The sequence below is a fragment of the Aspergillus ruber genome (assembly GCF_000600275.1).
Source record: "Aspergillus ruber CBS 135680 unplaced genomic scaffold scaffold00003, whole genome shotgun sequence".
Lineage (NCBI taxonomy): Eukaryota > Fungi > Ascomycota > Eurotiomycetes > Eurotiales > Aspergillaceae > Aspergillus > Aspergillus ruber.
In genome coordinates, this window is record NW_024467299.1 from 957,148 (window position 1) to 975,332 (window position 18,185).

Genomic DNA, 18,185 nt, shown 5'->3' on the forward strand with positions numbered 1-18,185 from the left:
AGAGTAGAGCACGGTAACTCGCCTCCATGCCCGTTAAGAGTACAAGTGCAAAGTACAAAGCCCTCCTACCCAAGGGAAAATTATCATTGAATATACGTGGAGAAGACTGCTGTTGGATAGATTTGCACCCACGAGCCACGACTTGATCCGTTTGGTAGGCTAATGATGATAATGTTTCGATTGCTGTTTCATCGCCGATATGCTGTAAGTAACAAATTAAAAAGCGCGGGATTTTGGGTCTCGCTTGACTACTACGTGCAAACAAGCGTTGATCTGTTTTGCCTAGTGACCCTAGACTTTGTTCCGAATGGGTAACTGGAGTGCTCTGCACGGAGTAAAAAACCCAGTAAGGGCAGAGGTACCAGGAGTCACTGTTTCATCGTACAACTAGAACGAGGTTGAACTTCGAGCATAATAGATCAAAACTGAATCATGCTTCAATCGTGTGAGATCCTGTGGCTCACTATAGAGCCTTCGTACTTGTATAGAGTACTCCGGAATGGATGCGCTTATGCCTGAGGCACTAAGCTATACTCAATCTGGCACCAGTGGCGGCTGTCCCCTTACTAACGCGAAAGACCGACAGCCGCGCACCGCAACGCGAACTCCAGAAAAAGGTTGTTCTAGAGCTTCATCACCAGATAGCCTCCGTTGCACTCATTTCACGGAGAATACCCATCCTGCACCGGGTCCCTGCTATCTTCGCGCGACTTATCCCTACCGGGACCCCAATTTTCATCGAATAACTTTTCTATCCACCGGTGTTCAACATGTGAGTTGCGCCGGCCACGGTTGCCGTTTTCCTGCTATGCTGATGACTTCGACAGGGAGAGCTTCGATAACGTCTTTCTCGATCTTTCAAAGAGCCCCGGAAAGTGCAAGCTTGCAGAGAGTGGTCTGGGATGGCGACCTTCCGGCGGAGGCGACACATTTACCCTTGACAGCAGCAATATTGGCGCAGCGCAATGGAGTCGTGCGGCCAAGGGGTTTGAGTTGAGGATTCTTTCGCGTTCATCGGGTGTGATTCAATTAGATGGGTTTGACCAGGAGGTGCGTCGGATTTTCTTTTCGTTTACGATGCGAATTACGGTTCTAACTTGAAGCCATGACTAGGACTTCGAACGATTGAGTAAGGCGTTCAAAATATGGTACGGCATCAACATCGAGTCTCGCGAACATGCCTTGAGAGGGTGGAACTGGGGTAAAGCCGATTTTACAAAGGCCGAGCTTTCGTTCAACGTGCAAAACCGACCTGCTTTCGAGATCCCCTACTCCGAAATCTCGAATACGAACCTTGCCGGAAAGAACGAAGTCGCCGTCGAGTTTTCTCTTGGGGATAACCAGCCAAATGGATCTAGTGGCCAGCCGGGTAGCACGAAGAACCGTGGCAAGAAGGCTGCTTCAGGCCCTGATGAGCTGGTTGAGATGCGGTTTTATATCCCTGGCGCAGTGAAGAAGGAGAAGGGCACTAAGGAAGATGATGGTGAAGAGGGTGAAGAGAAGGGAGAAGAAGAAGAGGAGGAGGAGGTTGAGGAGCAGAACGCAGCCAACTTGTTCTATGAGACGCTTATGGATAAGGCTGAGATTGGTGATGTGGCCGGTGACACGTTTGCTACCTTCTTGGATATCCTCCATCTTACTCCCAGGTATGTGATCTCGGGGAATTATGGTTATTTGGGTATTAACGAGCTTGCAGAGGTCGTTTTGATATCGACATGTACGAATCTTCCTTCCGGTTACGTGGAAAGACGTACGACTACAAGATCCAATACGCTTCGATCAAGAAATTCTTCCTGCTTCCTAAAAATGATGATACCCACACTCTTATTGTTCTGGGACTCGATCCGCCTCTTCGCCAGGGTCAGACCCGTTACCCTTTCCTTGTTATGCAAATGAAATTGGACGAAGAAATCAGCCTCGAGCTGAATATGACTGAGTGAGTTATTCTACTTTTGGATCTTTCTGATGATCTCTAACGCGCGCAGTGAAATTCTCGACACCCAATACAAAGACAAGCTGCAGTCTCACTACGAAGAGCCCATCCATCAAGTGGTGACCAAGATTTTCCGTGGGCTGTCCGGCAAGAAGGTCATTATGCCTTCGAAGGACTTTGTCAGTCACCATGGTCACAGCGGAGTCAAGTGCTCGATCAAGGCCAACGAGGGTCTCCTATACTTCTTGGACAAGAGCTTGATCTTTGTTCCCAAGCCTTCGACCTACATCCAGCTTGAGAACGTCGCCATCATTACTATGTCGCGTGTCGGCGGTGCCGTATCTGCTAGCAGGACGTTCGATATCACCGTTAGCCTGAAGAATGGATTGGGAGAGCATCAATTCAGCAACATCAACCGGTATGTTACTCTTCACCAAAGTCCTAATTGAATCTCCACTGACTTTCACAGCGAGGAGCAACAACCTCTCGAAGAGTTCTTCAAGGCCAAGAACATCCGTTTCAAGAACGAGATGACAGATGATGTACGTTTCTTTCTCTCATACACCAAGCCACAAGCTAACCGATATAGCACAAATCCCTCATCGCAGCAGCACTAGTCAACGAAGACATGGGCTCCAGCGACGAAGGTGGCCGCCCTGACCGCGGCTCCGCCGACGAGGACTCGGAGTCGCCTGACGAAGACTTCCAGACCGAAACAGACTCGGATGTCGCCGAAGAATTCGACTCGGACCACGACAGCAGCGGCAGTGACAGCGACGCCGAGATGAACGATGCCGATGCCGATGCCGGAGATGATGATGATGATGATGAGATGGGCGATGCTGATGAGGCGCGGCCTAAAAAGAAGAGCAAGACTGGGAAATAATCAGTTATCCATGTGCATATGAATTCAATCGTGCATTAACGTCGTTGGGATTGAACCGTGCTTTTGGTCGCTGTATCTGTATGTACTGTAATATTCAATTGGTCTGATGCTTGCCATCCGTACTGGATTTGAAACCCAACCCAAACACAGCCGATGCTACACTGCATACGGAGTATTCTACATATCCTCCCCCCCATATCCTCACTAAAGTACACCGCAGCGTTCTATATCTACAAACTAGTCCATATCACCAATATGACAACTACAATTGACATATCCTTCAATAATCCACGCTCTACCAATATGGAGTACATACTTGTAAGGCGATACTTCTACAGCCACCAGATAACCTTCGTGTTACGGGCATGCAGTCAGCGCAACTATTGAGTGATATGAAGTTCCACTGCATGCAGGTGCAGATGCGGATGCATATTGGAAGTAGGAAGGGAAGGGCTGATGCGGTTTCGGGGAGAGAAGGAGAGGAGGTTGGTGTATGGTATCCCCTCGAGGCTGGCGATGATTCATTACATATCCTACAGGGTAGAGAGTATGAAGTACGGACTTGCTACAGCTCTGTACGAGTACTCAGTATCTGTACTCCGTACCTGTACCCCGTGCCTAGATATCTGACTCGTTGCATCAAGCTGACCTCTCACCCGTCTGAATGTGTCCAATTCCATACTCCACTCTATAACAATAGACACATCAACCAATAAACCACCCCAATACCTCTCAATACAAGTACCTACCCAACGATGACAGAAAAGAAAGATGAAAAGATGGGTAGTTATGGGGATCGACCGTAAATATTATCTAAGCACCCGTTCCGACCCGCCCTCCGTGCAGTGATTGGCCAGGACCAGCTGTGACCCCTGGCTGGGCCGGAGAGGGACCATTGGATAGGAGTTCCCCTGAGAGGGAATTGTTATGAGAGATGTGTACAGGTACTATGTAGGAGGATGGAAAATTATTACAAGAGCCTGAACGGGTGGTCTTTGCGGGGGCATGGGTATGGTCCATGTGTTTTCTGTGGGAGTATTGTAGTAGTATGGAGCATGGAGTAGAGTAAAGTAAACCAAATATAGAAATGAATGTTGTTGGGATACCATTGTGTGTGTGTATGGAGTGGTGTTGCAGGTATCTTTTTTCTACGGAGTACTTGTACAGAGTACCCGCTGACAGTATCAGGTATTTTTTGGAGGAGTAGAGTACAGAGCGGACAGGTCGTCGGAGAATTAACGCCATATCCATAGTACTCTGTAGATGCAGAATGCGATTGTATATTGAACAAGAATGAACAAAATGAGTGCAGAGTAGATGCATTGGGCAGTGATAACTGCACCGTGCTTGACTGTACTCCGTAGAATCAATTGATTGCTACGGGCGAGGCCCGCCGGGGATTCAAACTAACCAAGATTTGGCCGATGAGCCCCTTTCTCTCACATCCTTTTCCTCTCTTCTCACTCTCACACTCTCTCCAACTCCCTCTCTTCCTCTTTCTTTTCCTTTCGCCAAAAAGAAAAGGTGCTGCCCTCCAATTCTGTTAATTCTTCTTTTCTCTCTTTCAGTAACCTTTTTTTATTTTTCTGTTTCTCTCAAGTTATTTATTTTTATTTATTGCCCTTTTAATTCTCTCCGGATCTCCACCGCCCTACAGACGCTCTCGCCCACTTCCCCCAAGCTGTGCTTGAGATCCCTCGCTCTTCTCGCTGTTGTGTTCGCCCTCGTTCGTTCGTAATTCGACGTTACTAGGTATCCGTTGAATAATATCACGGTACGATTGCTCCCGTTGTTTGTTTGCGTATGGTGTTGGTGATACCGTTGGGCGCTTGGAATTCTTCCCCCTCCAAATTCCCCCCTCCCGACGAAGTGTACAATTGGTCGTCATCCATCCGTCATTATCCAGAAACATCCGAAGAAAAAAGCGGGTGGAACGTGTTGCTAATAGAAAGCGCGAGTAGGGACCTTCCGTTTCGTCGCTCCCGGCCTCCTTCCTCTTACACTCGCTTCCGGAACCCCCTACGCACCCCTCGACTACCATAATGGGTAAGCTCCCTGTCCCGCATACATCCCTCTCTTCCTCTTTACCCCGTCTACTCTCTCGTCTCTGTCGTGCGATCGTCTGCTCCCCTCGTCCTGAGAACGAGAATACTATACTCCTGAAGTTCTTCCCGAATCTCGCATTGCGACATGGCTCTCTCGCTAGATCTGGACTCTCGCTCGCAGACAGACTTGAATCTGGATCTGGGATTTCCAGACCAGAGAGAATCCTCCCTCTTCACGAGCCTTTCTTCGCCCGAGACCAAGGATCAAGATGATGAAGATGATGCTGATACTATTGCCATTACTTCTGTAGCCTCGCCTACTCCCCCAGCAAACGATACTCCCACCGGCCGCTTGTCTCCCGACAGCAAGGGCGAATCTCCCTTTGTTGAGCGCAGCAACCCCATGGGCTCTGGTAACGCTCAAACCGTCAGCTCCAAGGACCCCAAGGCTGTCGCTCAAGCTGCCACCGATATGAAGAACGTTGTTCGCCGCAAGTTGACCGGCTACGTTGGTTTCGCCAACTTGCCCAACCAATGGCACCGTAAGAGTGTCCGTAAAGGATTCAACTTTAACGTGATGGTTGTCGGTAAGTAGCTGCAGCTTCATTCCAACGGAAGGCTACGGTGCTAACGGCTACAGGTGAATCTGGTCTCGGAAAGTCGACTCTCGTCAACACATTGTTCAACACCTCTCTTTACCCCCCCAAGGAGCGCGCTGCCCCTAGCCACGACATCATCCCCAAGACTGTGGCCATTCAGTCCATCAGCGCCGATATCGAGGAGAACGGTGTCCGTCTTCGTCTGACCGTCGTCGACACCCCCGGATTTGGTGACTTTGTGAACAACGATGACTCGTGGCGCCCGATTGTCGAGAACATTGAGCAGAGATACGACGCTTATCTCGAGGCCGAGAACAAGGTCAACCGAACCAACATCATTGACAACCGTATTCACTCTTGCGTCTACTTCATCCAGCCCACGGGCCACTCCCTGAAGCCTCTGGACATTGAGGTCATGCGCCGGTTGCACACCAAGGTCAACCTGATTCCTGTCATTGCCAAGGCCGACACTCTTACGGACGAGGAGATTGCTTTGTTCAAGCAGAGAGTACGTCCCTTTTTTCCTATACTGATTTCTCGGCTAACCCCAGCAGATCCTCGCCGATATCCAGCACCACTCGATCCAGATCTTCGAGGGCCCCCGCTACGAGCTCGATGACGAAGAGACCATTGCTGAGAACCAGGAGATCATGTCCAAGGTCCCCTTTGCTGTTGTTGGTGCCAACTCGGAAGTCACAACCGCCGACGGTCGTCAGGTCCGTGGCCGTAGCTACCCCTGGGGTACCATTGAGGTCGACAACGAAGAGCACTGCGACTTTGTCAAGCTCCGCCAGATGTTGATCCGTACTCACATGGAAGAGCTCAAGGAGCACACCAACAACAGCCTCTACGAGAACTACCGCTCCGATAAGCTGACCCAGATGGGTGTTGCCCAGGACCCGAGCGTCTTCAAGGAGGTCAACCCCGCCGTCAAGCAGGAGGAGGAGCGGGCTCTCCACGAGCAGAAGCTTGCCAAGATGGAAACCGAAATGAAGATGGTCTTCCAGCAAAAGGTGGCAGAGAAGGAAAGCAAGCTGAAACAGAGCGAAGACGAACTATATGCCCGACATCGCGAGATGAAGGACCAATTGGATCGTCAACGCGGCGAACTAGACGAAAAGAAGGGTCGTCTGGAAAGCGGACGGCCGATCGAAGAGAAGGGAAAGAGAAAGGGGTTCTCACTCCGTTAATCGATAGCTCACTGCCAACGTGGACGACCTCTTTTGCACCGACCGACCAAGCGCGCTCCTTTATATTTTCTCTCGAATATTCTCGACCACACACTCTTTTTGATTCTCCTTTTCCATTTTTGTGTTTTGTATTGTTCATCACTCATACGCTCCCTCGAAGTCTCTTTTATTTTCTCTCACCTTTTTTTGCTTCAGGTAATGAATCTATTCTTTAATTGGGTGGACCGAAGAAAAGAAATGTGCTGCATTCTTGATTTCTTCGTTTCTTTTATCTATTAAACCTAATATCCGGACCTGAACATAGGAAAATGAGCTGGGACACGGGGCTGCGAATCTGTACTCGATGGTCTTGCAGTCTGTTCAGGTTCAAGATTTACCGCCTCATGTCCACCTTTTACTTCTTGTTATGTACTTTTGTCTACGCTATACCTTTGTTGTTTGTTTTGTTCGTTCTAACTGCTACCGACAATCCTTTGCTTTCCTTCATGCAGTCGTGTTCTTAGTTGCAAATGACAGTTGATACTGTATTATCTCGGAACCGACGTAGATACCAGGCCGATCTATTGCAAATGCCAAGATGTGGAGGATTGAGGGGATACTAGTATAAAGATGGTCTCTAAAAAGATGGTCTCTAGAAAAATGGTCTCAGGGCTCATCTTGACAAATGTTTGCGTTCAAGTACGTAGGCGTTGGCTTACTATCTCTTCTACTCCCATCCGTCTGCCATTGAACAAGAACATCAATTACTATGTGGGCTGGTATTCCTGCATCGAAACCAATGGTAGAGGGGAGTTTAGCTGTGGCCATCAAACAAATTGAAGATGTTATTCCAATGACGGTTATCCGGACGAACGAGAGGGTTTCCTCTCAGAGGGCGCTGGGAGAGACGGTTAAAGAGTATATGATATTTTCCAGACAAAAATTAGTTAGTTATAAGAAGTACGTTCGTATCTTCCGAGAAAATGAGTATGCCAACTGAACAGTGATCTACCTAGCCTCCAGCGCAACACTAGCAGCAAAATAAAACAAGCTCCTCCTATATCATACGCTCAGGGCCCCGTCAATACAACCCTGAAAATAGACATCCTCCCAGGACCGTATTTCGTCTCGGTGAGAACGGATAATATTTATAAGGCGTTCCGGTCGTATCCTGAGCACCAACTTGCATTTACGGAGGCGGCTGTTGGCGATGGGAGGGGTGGGCTTGGGCATTTACCTGTTATTACTGAGGTGAGCTTGAGCTTTTACCAATAGGGTTGGTGAGTGGATACTGATATAATTGTAGGGCTTCAATGGCAAAAAGCGTCGCCGTACCATCGAGGCTATATTATACACCGATAAATAAGAGGCTACTCGCTGGGTGTACCCCCCTCCCCCTATTTATCCCATCCCCAACAATACACCTTCAACAGCCCCGCCTCGCCTCGAAGACATACGACATCAAAAAAACCTACTGAACCAGCGGCAGCAACCGCGCATACTACAATCTCTATCCACCCCAGAAACGTAACTGCACCGGCGATTCAGAAGTTACTTGATCTGGGCGCTATATTCATGGGAAAATAAACATTAGGGTACGCTAATAATTACTAGAATGTATTAGACAGAATGGAAAAGAAGTTGGTTAGTTGTCAATGGGATGATAGGTGAGAAGGCCCTCTGCCGGGATCATATATCCCATGAAATACATAGTACAAATCCACGCGATTTGATTGCCATTACCTAGCTAATCTAGGTAATGAGACAACAAGGTATTCTTTTGAAGTTAGATCAAACTGTCTACGAATACCATGATGACCGACACATCTCGCCCAATCTACGGCTGTCTTTCCATCTTCATCCTTAACCAGAGGATCGGCTCCAAGCTCCTTAATAAAGACACGAACCAGTTATGAGTTTTTTGTTTGGACAGCAAGATGCAGCGAAGGCGAAGCGTGTCCACACAACCACTTTCCACAACCATAAACAGTGCATGCGTGCCATTAATTCCAGCTCCATGCTGAACGAGAGATTTATCGTCTCGTGGTGCCTGAGATATGTCGCAGATACAATTGGAGGTCTACTCATAAACTGGCACTCGTTCGGATCATTGCCATGAGTAAGCAGAAAAGATGCCAATATAATATTATTGCCCCAGATTGCATTGGCAAGAGCATTTCCCGTATGGCTTATGTCTTGCGTTAATATTTCTGGGTTGCATTCGCTCAGCAGCTTGAACTCCTCGGTTCGGTCATAGTTTAAGGGTTCTATGACCACGTATCGGAAGAGGTATTCTTCGCTGTCTGGTTTGAAATTATCGAGGAGATAGCGTAGAGTATCGATGTTTTTTTTTTTTTTTTTTTTTGTCTCAATTGATGCTTTAAGCAATGATACGATGTCGGGGAGTGGAGTTCGGGATGGAGGGAGGAGTTGCTTCACTAGGGCGTTCTGGCCCTGCTTGATGAAAACCATAATGGAATCAGTGCCTGAAATGGTAAATTTAATGGATGATGCTTATTGCATTTTGAAGACAAGAAGTGTTAGTGGGTTAAAAACTAATAGGCTAAAGGCCCTAGTCCTGATCACACAAGTGAGCCTTGAGTACCGTCTAACCTCACCAATTCGTGTCCTCTACAAATAAAAGAAAAATTTTATAATACAATGTTTCAGCAAACCCGCAAAGAGATGAGATATATTAATGGTCTATTATGGAATCTCGAGTTGGATACTCCATACTGCAGGGACAATTCAATACCTGCTCACTCATCTTCAGCTTCAAAAACCAAAGAGCGAGGGGCATTATATTTGACGCCAATCATAAGGCAGAAGCAAGATGGACTCCGAGGTGCCAATTCTGATGTCGTGGCGGCGCTGAGCATCAAGGGGACATGTATAAACGATGACTAGTCGTATGTTGACCGAATCGGAACTGTTATTTCATCATCTTTTGATTGATTCATACCAAGTACAGAAGCCGCCATGGACTTCACCACCGTCCCAGTCCTTGATCTCTCACTCGCCGGCTCACTCACCAGAACCGAACCACAATTTCTGCCGGAGTTGCGAAACGCCCTAGTGCAAATGGGATTCTTCTATCTCAAAAACCATTCAAATCCCTAGTCGGTGCAGCGGAATGCTATCCAACAAGCAGCGGAATTCTTCGATCTGTCATTGGATAAGAAGCTCGAGATGGAAACCGTGAAAAGCAAGCACTTCCTCGGCTATAACATAATGGCCAGTGAGAAGACTGCCGCTGAGATTGATTACAATGAATCAATAGCGGTAAGTATTGCTGGATTATATGGTTTTTCTTGAAAAATAATATTAGTAGCTTGCTCCAGACCATCCAGTCCCGGACCCCAATGACCCGGTGTATCTCAATGTGCAAGGACCCAATCAAGTATGCCAGAGCCCATCCAAGCGATATTATCCCGATTAATGAGTTTTGTACTTCAGTGGCCAGATGAAGCTGCAGTCCCGAAATTCCGCAACGTATTCGAGACCTATCTCTCAGTAGTACAACTCTTGGCTGCCAATTTCACCAGCCTCATTGCGAAAGCTCTGAACCTGGAACCAAATGCCCTCACTCGCTTCCTCCATTCCTCTCTTTCAGCACCCTAATCCTCGGCTTATGCTGGAGGACATTTCGCTTGATATTCCGCCACAGATGGCGGATTTAGTCAAGCATGCGGAGGTCACTTCAGATGCAGAGATTTTTCTCTGGGATTTTTAACGATTTTGTTGGAGATACGATCTTCACAAGCACGTTGACCAGCTACCCGCAAGTAGGAAATCAATGGTATTTCGAGTTGTTGTCTCGGGCACTGGAGAAATAAGCACGGGCAAAGCAGGACCGTTATTATGGATAATATAATCGATTATTTATATACAATAGAAACAATGAGATCTCATGGCTTCTTTAAGAATGTTGAGACATAACAATGTTGCCGAGTCGCAGACTTCCTATTTTGGATTCACAAGGATACGTCATACTGCGGGGAGCTATCCCCTCCCCTCTCCTCTACAGCTTCAATTCTGACCATCCAGCTAGTACAACCCAATTCAGTACACGAAAATGGCTTACCCGCGACCTGACTTTCAGCGTAAAAATCTCCATTGGATCTCCCTCGATGGAATCTGGGACATCATCTTCGACGACGCAGACAGCGGCCTTTCTCAATCATGGCATTTAAAGGGAATCCCCGCGGAAGCAGGGGCAAACAAGAGGCGAGATATAAGAGTTCCTTACGCCTTTCAGACCCCGGCTTCAGGAATTGGCGTCCATGAAGTACACGAAGTAATCTGGTATGAGCGCACCGTGAGCGATATTCGCACCGTCGACGAGATCAACCGTGGAAACCGCCTGGTGATCCGTTTCGGCGCTGTCGACTATGAGTGCTCTGCTTGGGTGGATGGCCATTTTGTGGGGCATCATCAGGGTGGTCATGTACCCTTTGATCTCGATATTTCAGATGCTTTCTCTCGTCCCGATGTTACGAAGAAAACAACAGAGACCCGTTTGACGCTGCGAGTCCGTGACTCTGCGACTGATCTTGCCCAGCCTCGTGGGAAGCAGTATTGGGGCCCCGTTCCGGAGAGTATCTTCTACACGCCCACGAGCGGAATTTGGCAGACGGTGTGGCTGGAGAGTGTGCCTGCAATGCGGCTTTCCTGTGGTAGTGGCGGCACAGTGCTTCGTTCGGATGATATCAAGCGGGGCCTACTTCATGCATGCGTTGTTGTCACTGGTCGACCGGTTGGTTCCCAATGTAGCGTTGAGATTGAGTCCCGTCTTGCTGGACAGTCCGTCAATAAGGCCAAGGGGGATCTCCCGAAGGATCGAGAGTTTGCCAATATCGAACTGAGTATGAAGGTTCCAAACACGGCAGAGTTGAAGCATAAGTCACCATTCAACGCTGACGGCTGCTGGCATAATGGTGTGGCACTCTGGCATCCTGATCATCCGATTCTATATGACTTGGTGTTGCGCCTTTACGACTCCTCTGGGAGCATAATAGATGAAGTGCAGACGACAACCGGAATGCGCCATCTTTCATGGCAGAATGGCGACGGAACGTTCCGAATCAACGACAAACCTTTCTTCCAGACCATGGTCCTGGACCAAGGCTACTGGGACGAGACTGGTCTCACACCTCCTTCGCCAGAAGCCTTGAAGATCGACATTGAGTTGACGAAGAAAATGGGGTTCAGTGGTTGCCGCAAGCACCAAAAGGTTGAGGATCCTATCTTTTACTACTGGGCCGATCGACTGGGCTTCCTTGTCTGGGGTGAGATGGCCAATGCCTATGCATTTGGCAATGACTTTGTCGAGCGGGTCAACAGCGAGTGGATAGCGTCTGTCAAGAGAGACATCAACCATCCTTCCATTGTTACTTGGACTCCTGCGAATGAGAGTTGGGGATATACTTCGCTGAAGGACAATATCGAGCAGCGCAACCATCTTCGTTCTTTGTATTACCAGACCAAGTATGTCCATCTCCATGATCCACATTTGCTGCGCTAACATAATGGTAGAACCATAGATCCTACCCGCCCAATCAACGACAACTGTGGCTGGGAGCACGTCCTGACAGATCTCACCACCTACCACGATTACAGCGACTCCACTGACCTTTCCGTAACATGCTCCAACATGGGCACCGGAATTCTTGGCCAGAAGGGCGGACACGATATGTTCGTCCCGCCTTCCGGATCCGACCCAGGCTCCAAGCATCAACCAGGTGCGCCGGTGATCTGCTCCGAATTCGGTGGCGTCAACATTGCTCCTTCGAAAGATTCCCCTGCTGCTTCTGAACGAGACTGGGGCTATACCACTGCGTCTGATCCGAATGATTTCCTGTACCGGCTTGAGAAATTGGTCATGGCGATTGTGAAGGGAGGCAATTCGCATGGTCTTGTGTATACTCAGATGTATGTTTCTTTCTGTCTGTGATGAGTGTATGCTAACTCTTTGCAGCTGCGATATTGAGCAAGAGGTCAATGGACTGTACTCGATTCATCGGAAGGAGAAGATCCCATCAGAGAGGGTCAAGGCTATTATGGATGCTGCGCGAAACTACTATTACAAGAATGTGGCGGTTCAGAGAACACATCTGGGTTCGAAAGTTGTGCATGGCCTTGAGAAAAGGTTCCACATGTAATGACTAGATGCTATATGCAGAGACTTATGCAAGAACTGTGCCAATGAGTCTATCGAACAGTGTCTCTTGACATCAACTCTTCACAATAAAAAAGTAGACTTATAGCGGAGCTGAAGTATCAACTATTCCACCGCAACTGACCATCTACATTCCCAACATGCTCACCCAACTGAGTATCACTCCCGACATACTCCCCAGAATCCTTCTTTAGCTCGGCATGAAGCACCGGTTCTCGTTGTCCTTCCATGCCCAGTCTGACATTGCGAGCGGTATTGCTGAAATTCTGGCCATTCCAGCTAAATCGACCTACCGCAACAATCATCATTATCTCTTCTTAATTATACTGTATCCTGGATTAACGCACCATCCTGGTTTCCAAGAGCCTCGTCAAGCTTTATTTGGCTGGTCATGCCGGTTCCTTGGTCATTGTTACAAGTTGCTGATAGGGAGGTCTTCCTGTCCGTGTCACCGGGGTCGGAGTCGAGGTAGATATTGCAGGAGCTGTTTTGGAAGGACATGGTGGGATTTGCTTATTTGATAATTTATTGAGATTAAATTGTTCGTTTTCTGCTTTGTATATATACTTGAAGGCAAACGGTGCATAATAATGACGCAGGAATGGCAATATTCACTACTTGACGGGGTTCTTTTCGGCTTTATTTTCCGTTCTTAGAGCATTCTCGTTCTTGGTTGCTGTTATCGATGTATCTAGAGCATTAAAATCCATTAAAGGTAAGCCATAAAGCCATATCAACATACAAATCGTTCAGATTAGAAAGCACTAACAGTTCCCTCCTATCCTACACATGCGAAATGTATCCAGTTGCAACTGACCCTATCATCATACGAAGATCGCAGGCTAAAGAGCGATAGCGAGGAAGTCAGTTGGAAGTCGACATCATCTGCGTTTGGGAGACTGAGCAGTTGGAAGAGGGCTATGTGAAGCCGGCACTGGGGCTGATACTAGTACAGCGCATCCAGGTGACAGCCGGGGAACGGATTGGCACAGGCGAAAAGCAGGTCCGTCAGTGGCAGCTGCTGGACTAGACCAGAGAATTTTCGGGGTCATGGAATCCATCCAGGGCGTCACCATAGGAGCCCAAGTACCCGTATAAGCCATCATCAAGATATAAAGCTGATTGACAGGTGGGTGGAATCTTTGGCTCTGCTCCCCGTTCGTCGTCGCCCAGTCGTCCGTCCACCGCCAGGAAGCGCACATACTGAGAAAAAGCATCACGGGATAGTCTCCGGGGGATTTTCTTGACAGCCGTAGGTTCTCGCCGGGTCGGATTTTCATCTGGATGCTGTAGTACAGACAGGGTAATTCCATGATGTGGCAATTCCAGCTGGCGCACGCAAACTCTGCGAGAAGAGACAGGGGAATCATCCCCCAAATGTGAGCCTGCAGTGACGCTGCTCATGGAGTATGAGTTCACTACCCTGGATAAGCGTTAACTTGGCTTCCCACAGATATTCAATCTTTTATCTCCCCTCCCGATATCGAGAAGAAAGTATATACTATCAGTGCTCTAATGGCTACATCGCACAGAGAAAATTTTTAGAATAAAACCAGGCCCAGTATGTTATCTTCTCTGCTTTAGCCTCTAACATTATTCTACAATCATTGTCTCAATACACCTTGTTCGATCCTCAAAGCTAAGCTCATCCGGGTCCTCGCCCAAGACATAGTCCTCCTTTTCAATTTCCTCTTTGCTTAAAGGAGGCTCTTCATAAACACAATGATTATAATAAAGCCTCTTCTGCCAAGCATGTAGCTTTTTCTCCTTTAGATCATCCTCTAAATCTCCCCAGTACCACTAGTCTGGTCCCATACGCCTTTTCTTCACATGGATCTTATAGGTCTCACCCTTTTTTATGTCCCTACGGCTGTCACAGAGAGCGGGTGCTCACCAGCGGCGTGAGATGTTTGACTACTTTGACCTGTTTGGATATAGGGCAGGGACCTTCTTCGCACACACTAGACAGCGCAGCGCTGGCAGGCCCGGATTTTTCCTTTTCTTCTCCATGTTAGTATTTCGCTAGGTAGTCTACCAATAGACTCATATTATTTGAGACCGTCTCAACGACTGAGTGATGAATACTTGAAGAGACGATCGTGGGATATTTCGTGTGATATTATTGCCTCTTCCCTATTTCCAGGAATCGTGATTAATCTGGCACTCCTATCATGTAGATTCGAAACTTCTTGTATTTTAGTTTGAATAATGTATTCTGATCCCACCCAGACTGATGATTTTCCGGGTCAGATGTCGAGATTAGCCCTCGACCAAATGCTCTGAAAGCTCCAATGATGAAGTCCCTCAGAAAATCATAAATTGTATCATCCATAACAATCGTGATGGTCTATTTGGCCACGTGGACTGGTTTACACAGGTGAAAGAGGCGGTTCTTTTCTTTTACCTCCATCTCGTTGACCTAATCAGTCATGAGACTTCAATTGCGCCCACTCAGAGAGCTAGCTCTTGTCTGTCTGGATAGTTGCAATTACCCTCATTGCCTTCGTTTCTCGTCTTCTATTTTCGCTAATCAGACTCAATTGTGCACTTGCTTATTTCTTAGCTTCTCCTATATTAATTATCTACAATGCACGAGAAGGACGGAGTATCGTAACGTAAGCGAGACGCGCTATATGGTACAAGCCTGAAGTGTACGATGTACAGATGACGCTCGCTCCATTTAGCACTCTTTTCCTTACCAGTATCTACTGACCATCGAATCCGCTTCGATTACCCTCTGACCATCAACGAAATCAGGTCCGACAAAATGAGACCCCAAATGGAAAAGGTGCGAGCTTTCACTGAGGACATGAGCGGGTCCTCATGCTCAGACGAATCAAGCGAGACGATATCCGAGTGTCTAGACAGTGACAACAAAAGTACCACTTTCACCAGCGACAAACTAAACTGGTTGACCGAGAAGCTCGAAGATCTCACTTCTAAGCTCCAATTTATGCAGGACAAGCATCAGACATTCCAGGCGGAGAATCAACGGCTACAGAAGGAGATCCAACGCTTGCAGAAGCGCGCTGATCCTCGTATGGAGGATCTGGGGTTTGATCGTATTTGGATGAGGGATCGGATCCTTGCGGCTTATGCTGTCGCGTTTGGGACTTATTGGTTTATTAGGGGGTTGGCTTATCTTTAGGGCTTGGTTTGTCTTTGGGGTACTGATAAGGTCTTGCTTTACAAGGGATATTATTTTGATATGTTCGACATCGTTCTCGCTATTGTAGATTTATCCCTGTAAATATCCTCGTAGATTTTTTTAGAAGGCCCCATTTTTCATGTTGCATGACCTCATGTAGATAAGTTCATCGAAGTGTACGATGACACATGACGCTACACACCTACGAAAATTCCCCCGCTATCTTCACCTGTTATCAATAACCGTTGTCTCGTACCAATCTTGATGCTAAAAATACTCAAGCCCAACAAAATGAAGCGTGAAGTATCGGGACAATCAGACACCAACGTCTTAAAACAGATGACGCCTGAGGAGATGAGAGAAAGTATCAAGTCCCTCAAATCCGAGATGCAAGAATTCCAGGACGAGCTACAATCAATCCAGGACAGGCGACACTTGATCCAAGATGAAAAGCTTCAGTTGAAACGTCAGCTTAAAGAGAAAGTCAAGTATGACCATGCAGAGACTCTATCGAACCAGTACTGGGAAGAAGCCAAGCAGAGACTATGTGAGGAGACCGAGCTTGTGAAAGCGAATTGAGCGCAACACGGCAGAGTGCTCTGGGTTTTATTCCAAACCTTGCTCAGTTTTAAGTAACAATGGCTTATAGCGATATCCTTGGCCCATAGCGTTTGGCTTTCATTGTTTGAGATTTTGCTTCTGGAAATGTTATCTGGTTATTTTGCTTTACATTCTTCTCGTTATTGTACATTAAATGACTACCTAAGCGGTACGACAATATGACGCCTCTATAGCTAGGCTTCCTTCCTAATCATAAATTTATTTTCTCTTTACATTCTCAAACGAACTGCTGATTCCATCATGATCTATCCTTAGACATCAACATGGGTTACGAAGCACTCATGATCGACAAACAAGTCACACATTTGAAAAAGATGAAGATGTGGAGACACTACAGAACCTGATAGAAGAAATTCAAGGAAGACAATTCCTTGTTGCGTTCATTGTCGGAAAAGGGGGGGGGGCTGAAAAATGAGAAGAAGAAAAAAAAAAAGAAAACACCTACAAACAGAGAATCTGTGCTTGCAGGGAAAGATCCTTTCCTTGCAAGAAGAAAATGTACGCCTGCGTAAAGAGAGGGTACACTCAAAGGAAGTAAACCTACACTTGCAAGGGAAAGTTAAGCCTCCCGTGGAGATATGCATGGCGAAAGAGGGGAGAAAAGCCATAAAAATGCTGAGGTAGTGAAGATTAGACCTCTACCTATCTCTGGTGGTTATACTTCTATGCCTCTAGCCTTCTGAGAATGATATTTAATATTATGTACCTAGGTCTGACTGTCTGATCACTTGAATCTTTGTCTATGTACCTCAGACACGATCAAAGGATGTAGTATGGTACAGGAAAAGGAGACCTGTTTCATACCCACCACTATTACACATAATTCAACCCAAATATTGCCGTTATTTATCCAATCTGAGCTGGCAAATATGTACTACTAATGCCCCTTCACCCATCACCGTATTAGTAAATCTCCCGAGGTCCCAGGCTGAGTGTCCATTGTATATCTATCAACCTCTCATGACTTGTCTCAGGTTACCGACAAAATCGCTCTAATTTAGTAACCGTAGTCAAGCCTACAGCCTACGTACAATCCGGTACATGTGCCTGTCCAGGCTCCGATGTGATGCCTGCAAGAATGAGGATAAAATGTATTCCTCTTCTAGGAGGTTTCTCACTTTTTACCTCTGCCACCGCTGAGATCGCTATCAAGCCAACTACATACCATCCGGAACGCTCTGACGAAAACATCAAAATGCGGTTTAGCAAGATCCTCCAAATAACAATCGAAGACCATGAGCAAGGTACGGCTCAAAAGATCATGGAGGCGATGAAACCGCTGGACGAACCAAGAAAGGCAGTCTTCAAATCGCACGAGACAAACATCGTCGACAACCCCGAAGAGCCCAGCCAGCTGGGAAACACAATCAAAGTACTAGAATCCCAACAGCAAACACCGACTGACGAGAAGAGTACGCTCCAAGCAGAAACTAGCACTGGTAGTTGCAGGTTTGGCTGCGCTGGGTAAAGCCGAGTCTTGCGAGAATAGGGAGGCACCGTTATTTTCTCATCCCCTGGCTATCATATTTACCATTCTGTCTGGGCTGTACGTGTTTCTTATAGAGGTGTCTTGGCTTCCTTTGAGGGTGATAGTCGAGGATTGCTT

The 18,185-nt window shown here is 47.2% G+C and overlaps 11 protein-coding genes across 11 annotated transcripts; 8 read left to right on the top strand and 3 right to left on the bottom strand.

Annotated features, from left to right (window-relative positions):
- Positions 1–589: 589 nt before the first annotated feature.
- On the top strand, positions 590–3,089 carry EURHEDRAFT_471842 (FACT complex subunit POB3). Its single transcript, XM_040785340.1, has 7 exons — positions 590–772; positions 828–1,050; positions 1,114–1,646; positions 1,697–1,936; positions 1,986–2,351; positions 2,403–2,475; positions 2,523–3,089. Coding segments are annotated over exons 1-7 (1,734 nt in total). The 5' UTR covers positions 590–770; the 3' UTR covers positions 2,820–3,089.
- Positions 3,090–3,746: 657 nt separating this feature from the next.
- EURHEDRAFT_408986 (uncharacterized protein) lies at positions 3,747–4,061 on the bottom strand. Its single transcript, XM_040780966.1, has one exon. The coding sequence runs from the start codon at positions 3,926–3,928 to the stop codon at positions 3,767–3,769; it is 162 nt and encodes a 53-aa protein (XP_040642333.1). The 5' UTR covers positions 3,929–4,061; the 3' UTR covers positions 3,747–3,766.
- Positions 4,062–4,903: 842 nt separating this feature from the next.
- Positions 4,904–6,807, top strand: aspB (septin AspB). The gene is made up of 3 exons (XM_040778002.1): positions 4,904–5,451; positions 5,505–5,971; positions 6,018–6,807. Exons 1-3 carry the CDS (start codon positions 5,010–5,012, stop codon positions 6,651–6,653), a joined length of 1,545 nt encoding a protein of 514 aa, XP_040642334.1. The 5' UTR covers positions 4,904–5,009; the 3' UTR covers positions 6,654–6,807.
- A 594-nt stretch (positions 6,808–7,401) lies between these two features.
- Positions 7,402–8,260, top strand: EURHEDRAFT_520725 (uncharacterized protein; the record flags this gene model as incomplete). Its single annotated transcript, XM_040786828.1, has 3 exons — positions 7,402–7,592; positions 7,637–7,883; positions 7,939–8,260. 3 exons carry the CDS (start codon positions 7,402–7,404, stop codon positions 7,996–7,998), a joined length of 498 nt encoding a protein of 165 aa, XP_040642335.1. The 3' UTR covers positions 7,999–8,260.
- Positions 8,261–8,331: 71 nt separating this feature from the next.
- On the bottom strand, positions 8,332–9,142 carry EURHEDRAFT_219384 (uncharacterized protein). Its single transcript, XM_040778003.1, has one exon. It carries the CDS (start codon positions 9,102–9,104, stop codon positions 8,523–8,525), a length of 582 nt encoding a protein of 193 aa, XP_040642336.1. The 5' UTR covers positions 9,105–9,142; the 3' UTR covers positions 8,332–8,522.
- Positions 9,143–9,611: 469 nt separating this feature from the next.
- On the top strand, positions 9,612–10,253 carry EURHEDRAFT_374708 (Clavaminate synthase-like protein; the record flags this gene model as incomplete). The annotated part of the gene is made up of 4 exons (XM_040778671.1): positions 9,612–9,707; positions 9,753–9,914; positions 9,964–10,032; positions 10,089–10,253. The coding sequence occupies 4 exons, from the start codon at positions 9,612–9,614 to the stop codon at positions 10,251–10,253; spliced, it is 492 nt and encodes a 163-aa protein (XP_040642337.1).
- A 454-nt stretch (positions 10,254–10,707) lies between these two features.
- On the top strand, positions 10,708–12,793 carry EURHEDRAFT_399907 (glycoside hydrolase family 2 protein; the record flags this gene model as incomplete). The annotated part of the gene is made up of 3 exons (XM_040779963.1): positions 10,708–12,119; positions 12,168–12,563; positions 12,610–12,793. The coding sequence occupies 3 exons, from the start codon at positions 10,708–10,710 to the stop codon at positions 12,791–12,793; spliced, it is 1,992 nt and encodes a 663-aa protein (XP_040642338.1).
- Positions 12,794–12,911: 118 nt separating this feature from the next.
- EURHEDRAFT_448035 (CVNH domain-containing protein) lies at positions 12,912–13,311 on the bottom strand (the record flags this gene model as incomplete). Its single annotated transcript, XM_040783713.1, has 2 exons — positions 12,912–13,099; positions 13,158–13,311. 2 exons carry the CDS (start codon positions 13,309–13,311, stop codon positions 12,912–12,914), a joined length of 342 nt encoding a protein of 113 aa, XP_040642339.1.
- Positions 13,312–15,577: 2,266 nt separating this feature from the next.
- On the top strand, positions 15,578–15,958 carry EURHEDRAFT_399909 (uncharacterized protein; the record flags this gene model as incomplete). Its single annotated transcript, XM_040779964.1, has 1 exon — positions 15,578–15,958. The coding sequence occupies one exon, from the start codon at positions 15,578–15,580 to the stop codon at positions 15,956–15,958; it is 381 nt and encodes a 126-aa protein (XP_040642340.1).
- A 223-nt stretch (positions 15,959–16,181) lies between these two features.
- Positions 16,182–16,549, top strand: EURHEDRAFT_408992 (uncharacterized protein). The gene has a single exon (XM_040780967.1). It carries the CDS (start codon positions 16,250–16,252, stop codon positions 16,535–16,537), a length of 288 nt encoding a protein of 95 aa, XP_040642341.1. The 5' UTR covers positions 16,182–16,249; the 3' UTR covers positions 16,538–16,549.
- Positions 16,550–17,621: 1,072 nt separating this feature from the next.
- On the top strand, positions 17,622–18,150 carry EURHEDRAFT_408993 (uncharacterized protein). Its single transcript, XM_040780968.1, has one exon. The coding sequence runs from the start codon at positions 17,658–17,660 to the stop codon at positions 18,045–18,047; it is 390 nt and encodes a 129-aa protein (XP_040642342.1). The 5' UTR covers positions 17,622–17,657; the 3' UTR covers positions 18,048–18,150.
- Positions 18,151–18,185: the final 35 nt, after the last annotated feature.

Excerpts from the sequence above, each read along its gene's own strand:
- EURHEDRAFT_408986 (XM_040780966.1), bottom strand. The coding sequence starts at position 3,928 with ATGGTATCCCAACAACATTCATTTCTATATTTGGTTTACTTTACTCTA.
- EURHEDRAFT_408992 (XM_040780967.1), top strand. The coding sequence starts at position 16,250 with ATGAAGCGTGAAGTATCGGGACAATCAGACACCAACGTCTTAAAACAG.
- EURHEDRAFT_408993 (XM_040780968.1), top strand. The coding sequence starts at position 17,658 with ATGAGGATAAAATGTATTCCTCTTCTAGGAGGTTTCTCACTTTTTACC.
- EURHEDRAFT_219384 (XM_040778003.1), bottom strand. The coding sequence starts at position 9,104 with ATGGTTTTCATCAAGCAGGGCCAGAACGCCCTAGTGAAGCAACTCCTC.
- aspB (XM_040778002.1), top strand. The coding sequence starts at position 5,010 with ATGGCTCTCTCGCTAGATCTGGACTCTCGCTCGCAGACAGACTTGAAT. Across the intron at positions 5,452-5,504 it reads CTTTAACGTGATGGTTGTCG|GTGAATCTGGTCTCGGAAAG; the intron begins GTAAGTAGCTGC and ends TAACGGCTACAG. Across the intron at positions 5,972-6,017 it reads TTGCTTTGTTCAAGCAGAGA|ATCCTCGCCGATATCCAGCA; the intron begins GTACGTCCCTTT and ends TAACCCCAGCAG.
- EURHEDRAFT_471842 (XM_040785340.1), top strand. Across the intron at positions 1,051-1,113 it reads TAGATGGGTTTGACCAGGAG|GACTTCGAACGATTGAGTAA; the intron begins GTGCGTCGGATT and ends AGCCATGACTAG. Across the intron at positions 2,476-2,522 it reads AGAACGAGATGACAGATGAT|CACAAATCCCTCATCGCAGC; the intron begins GTACGTTTCTTT and ends TAACCGATATAG.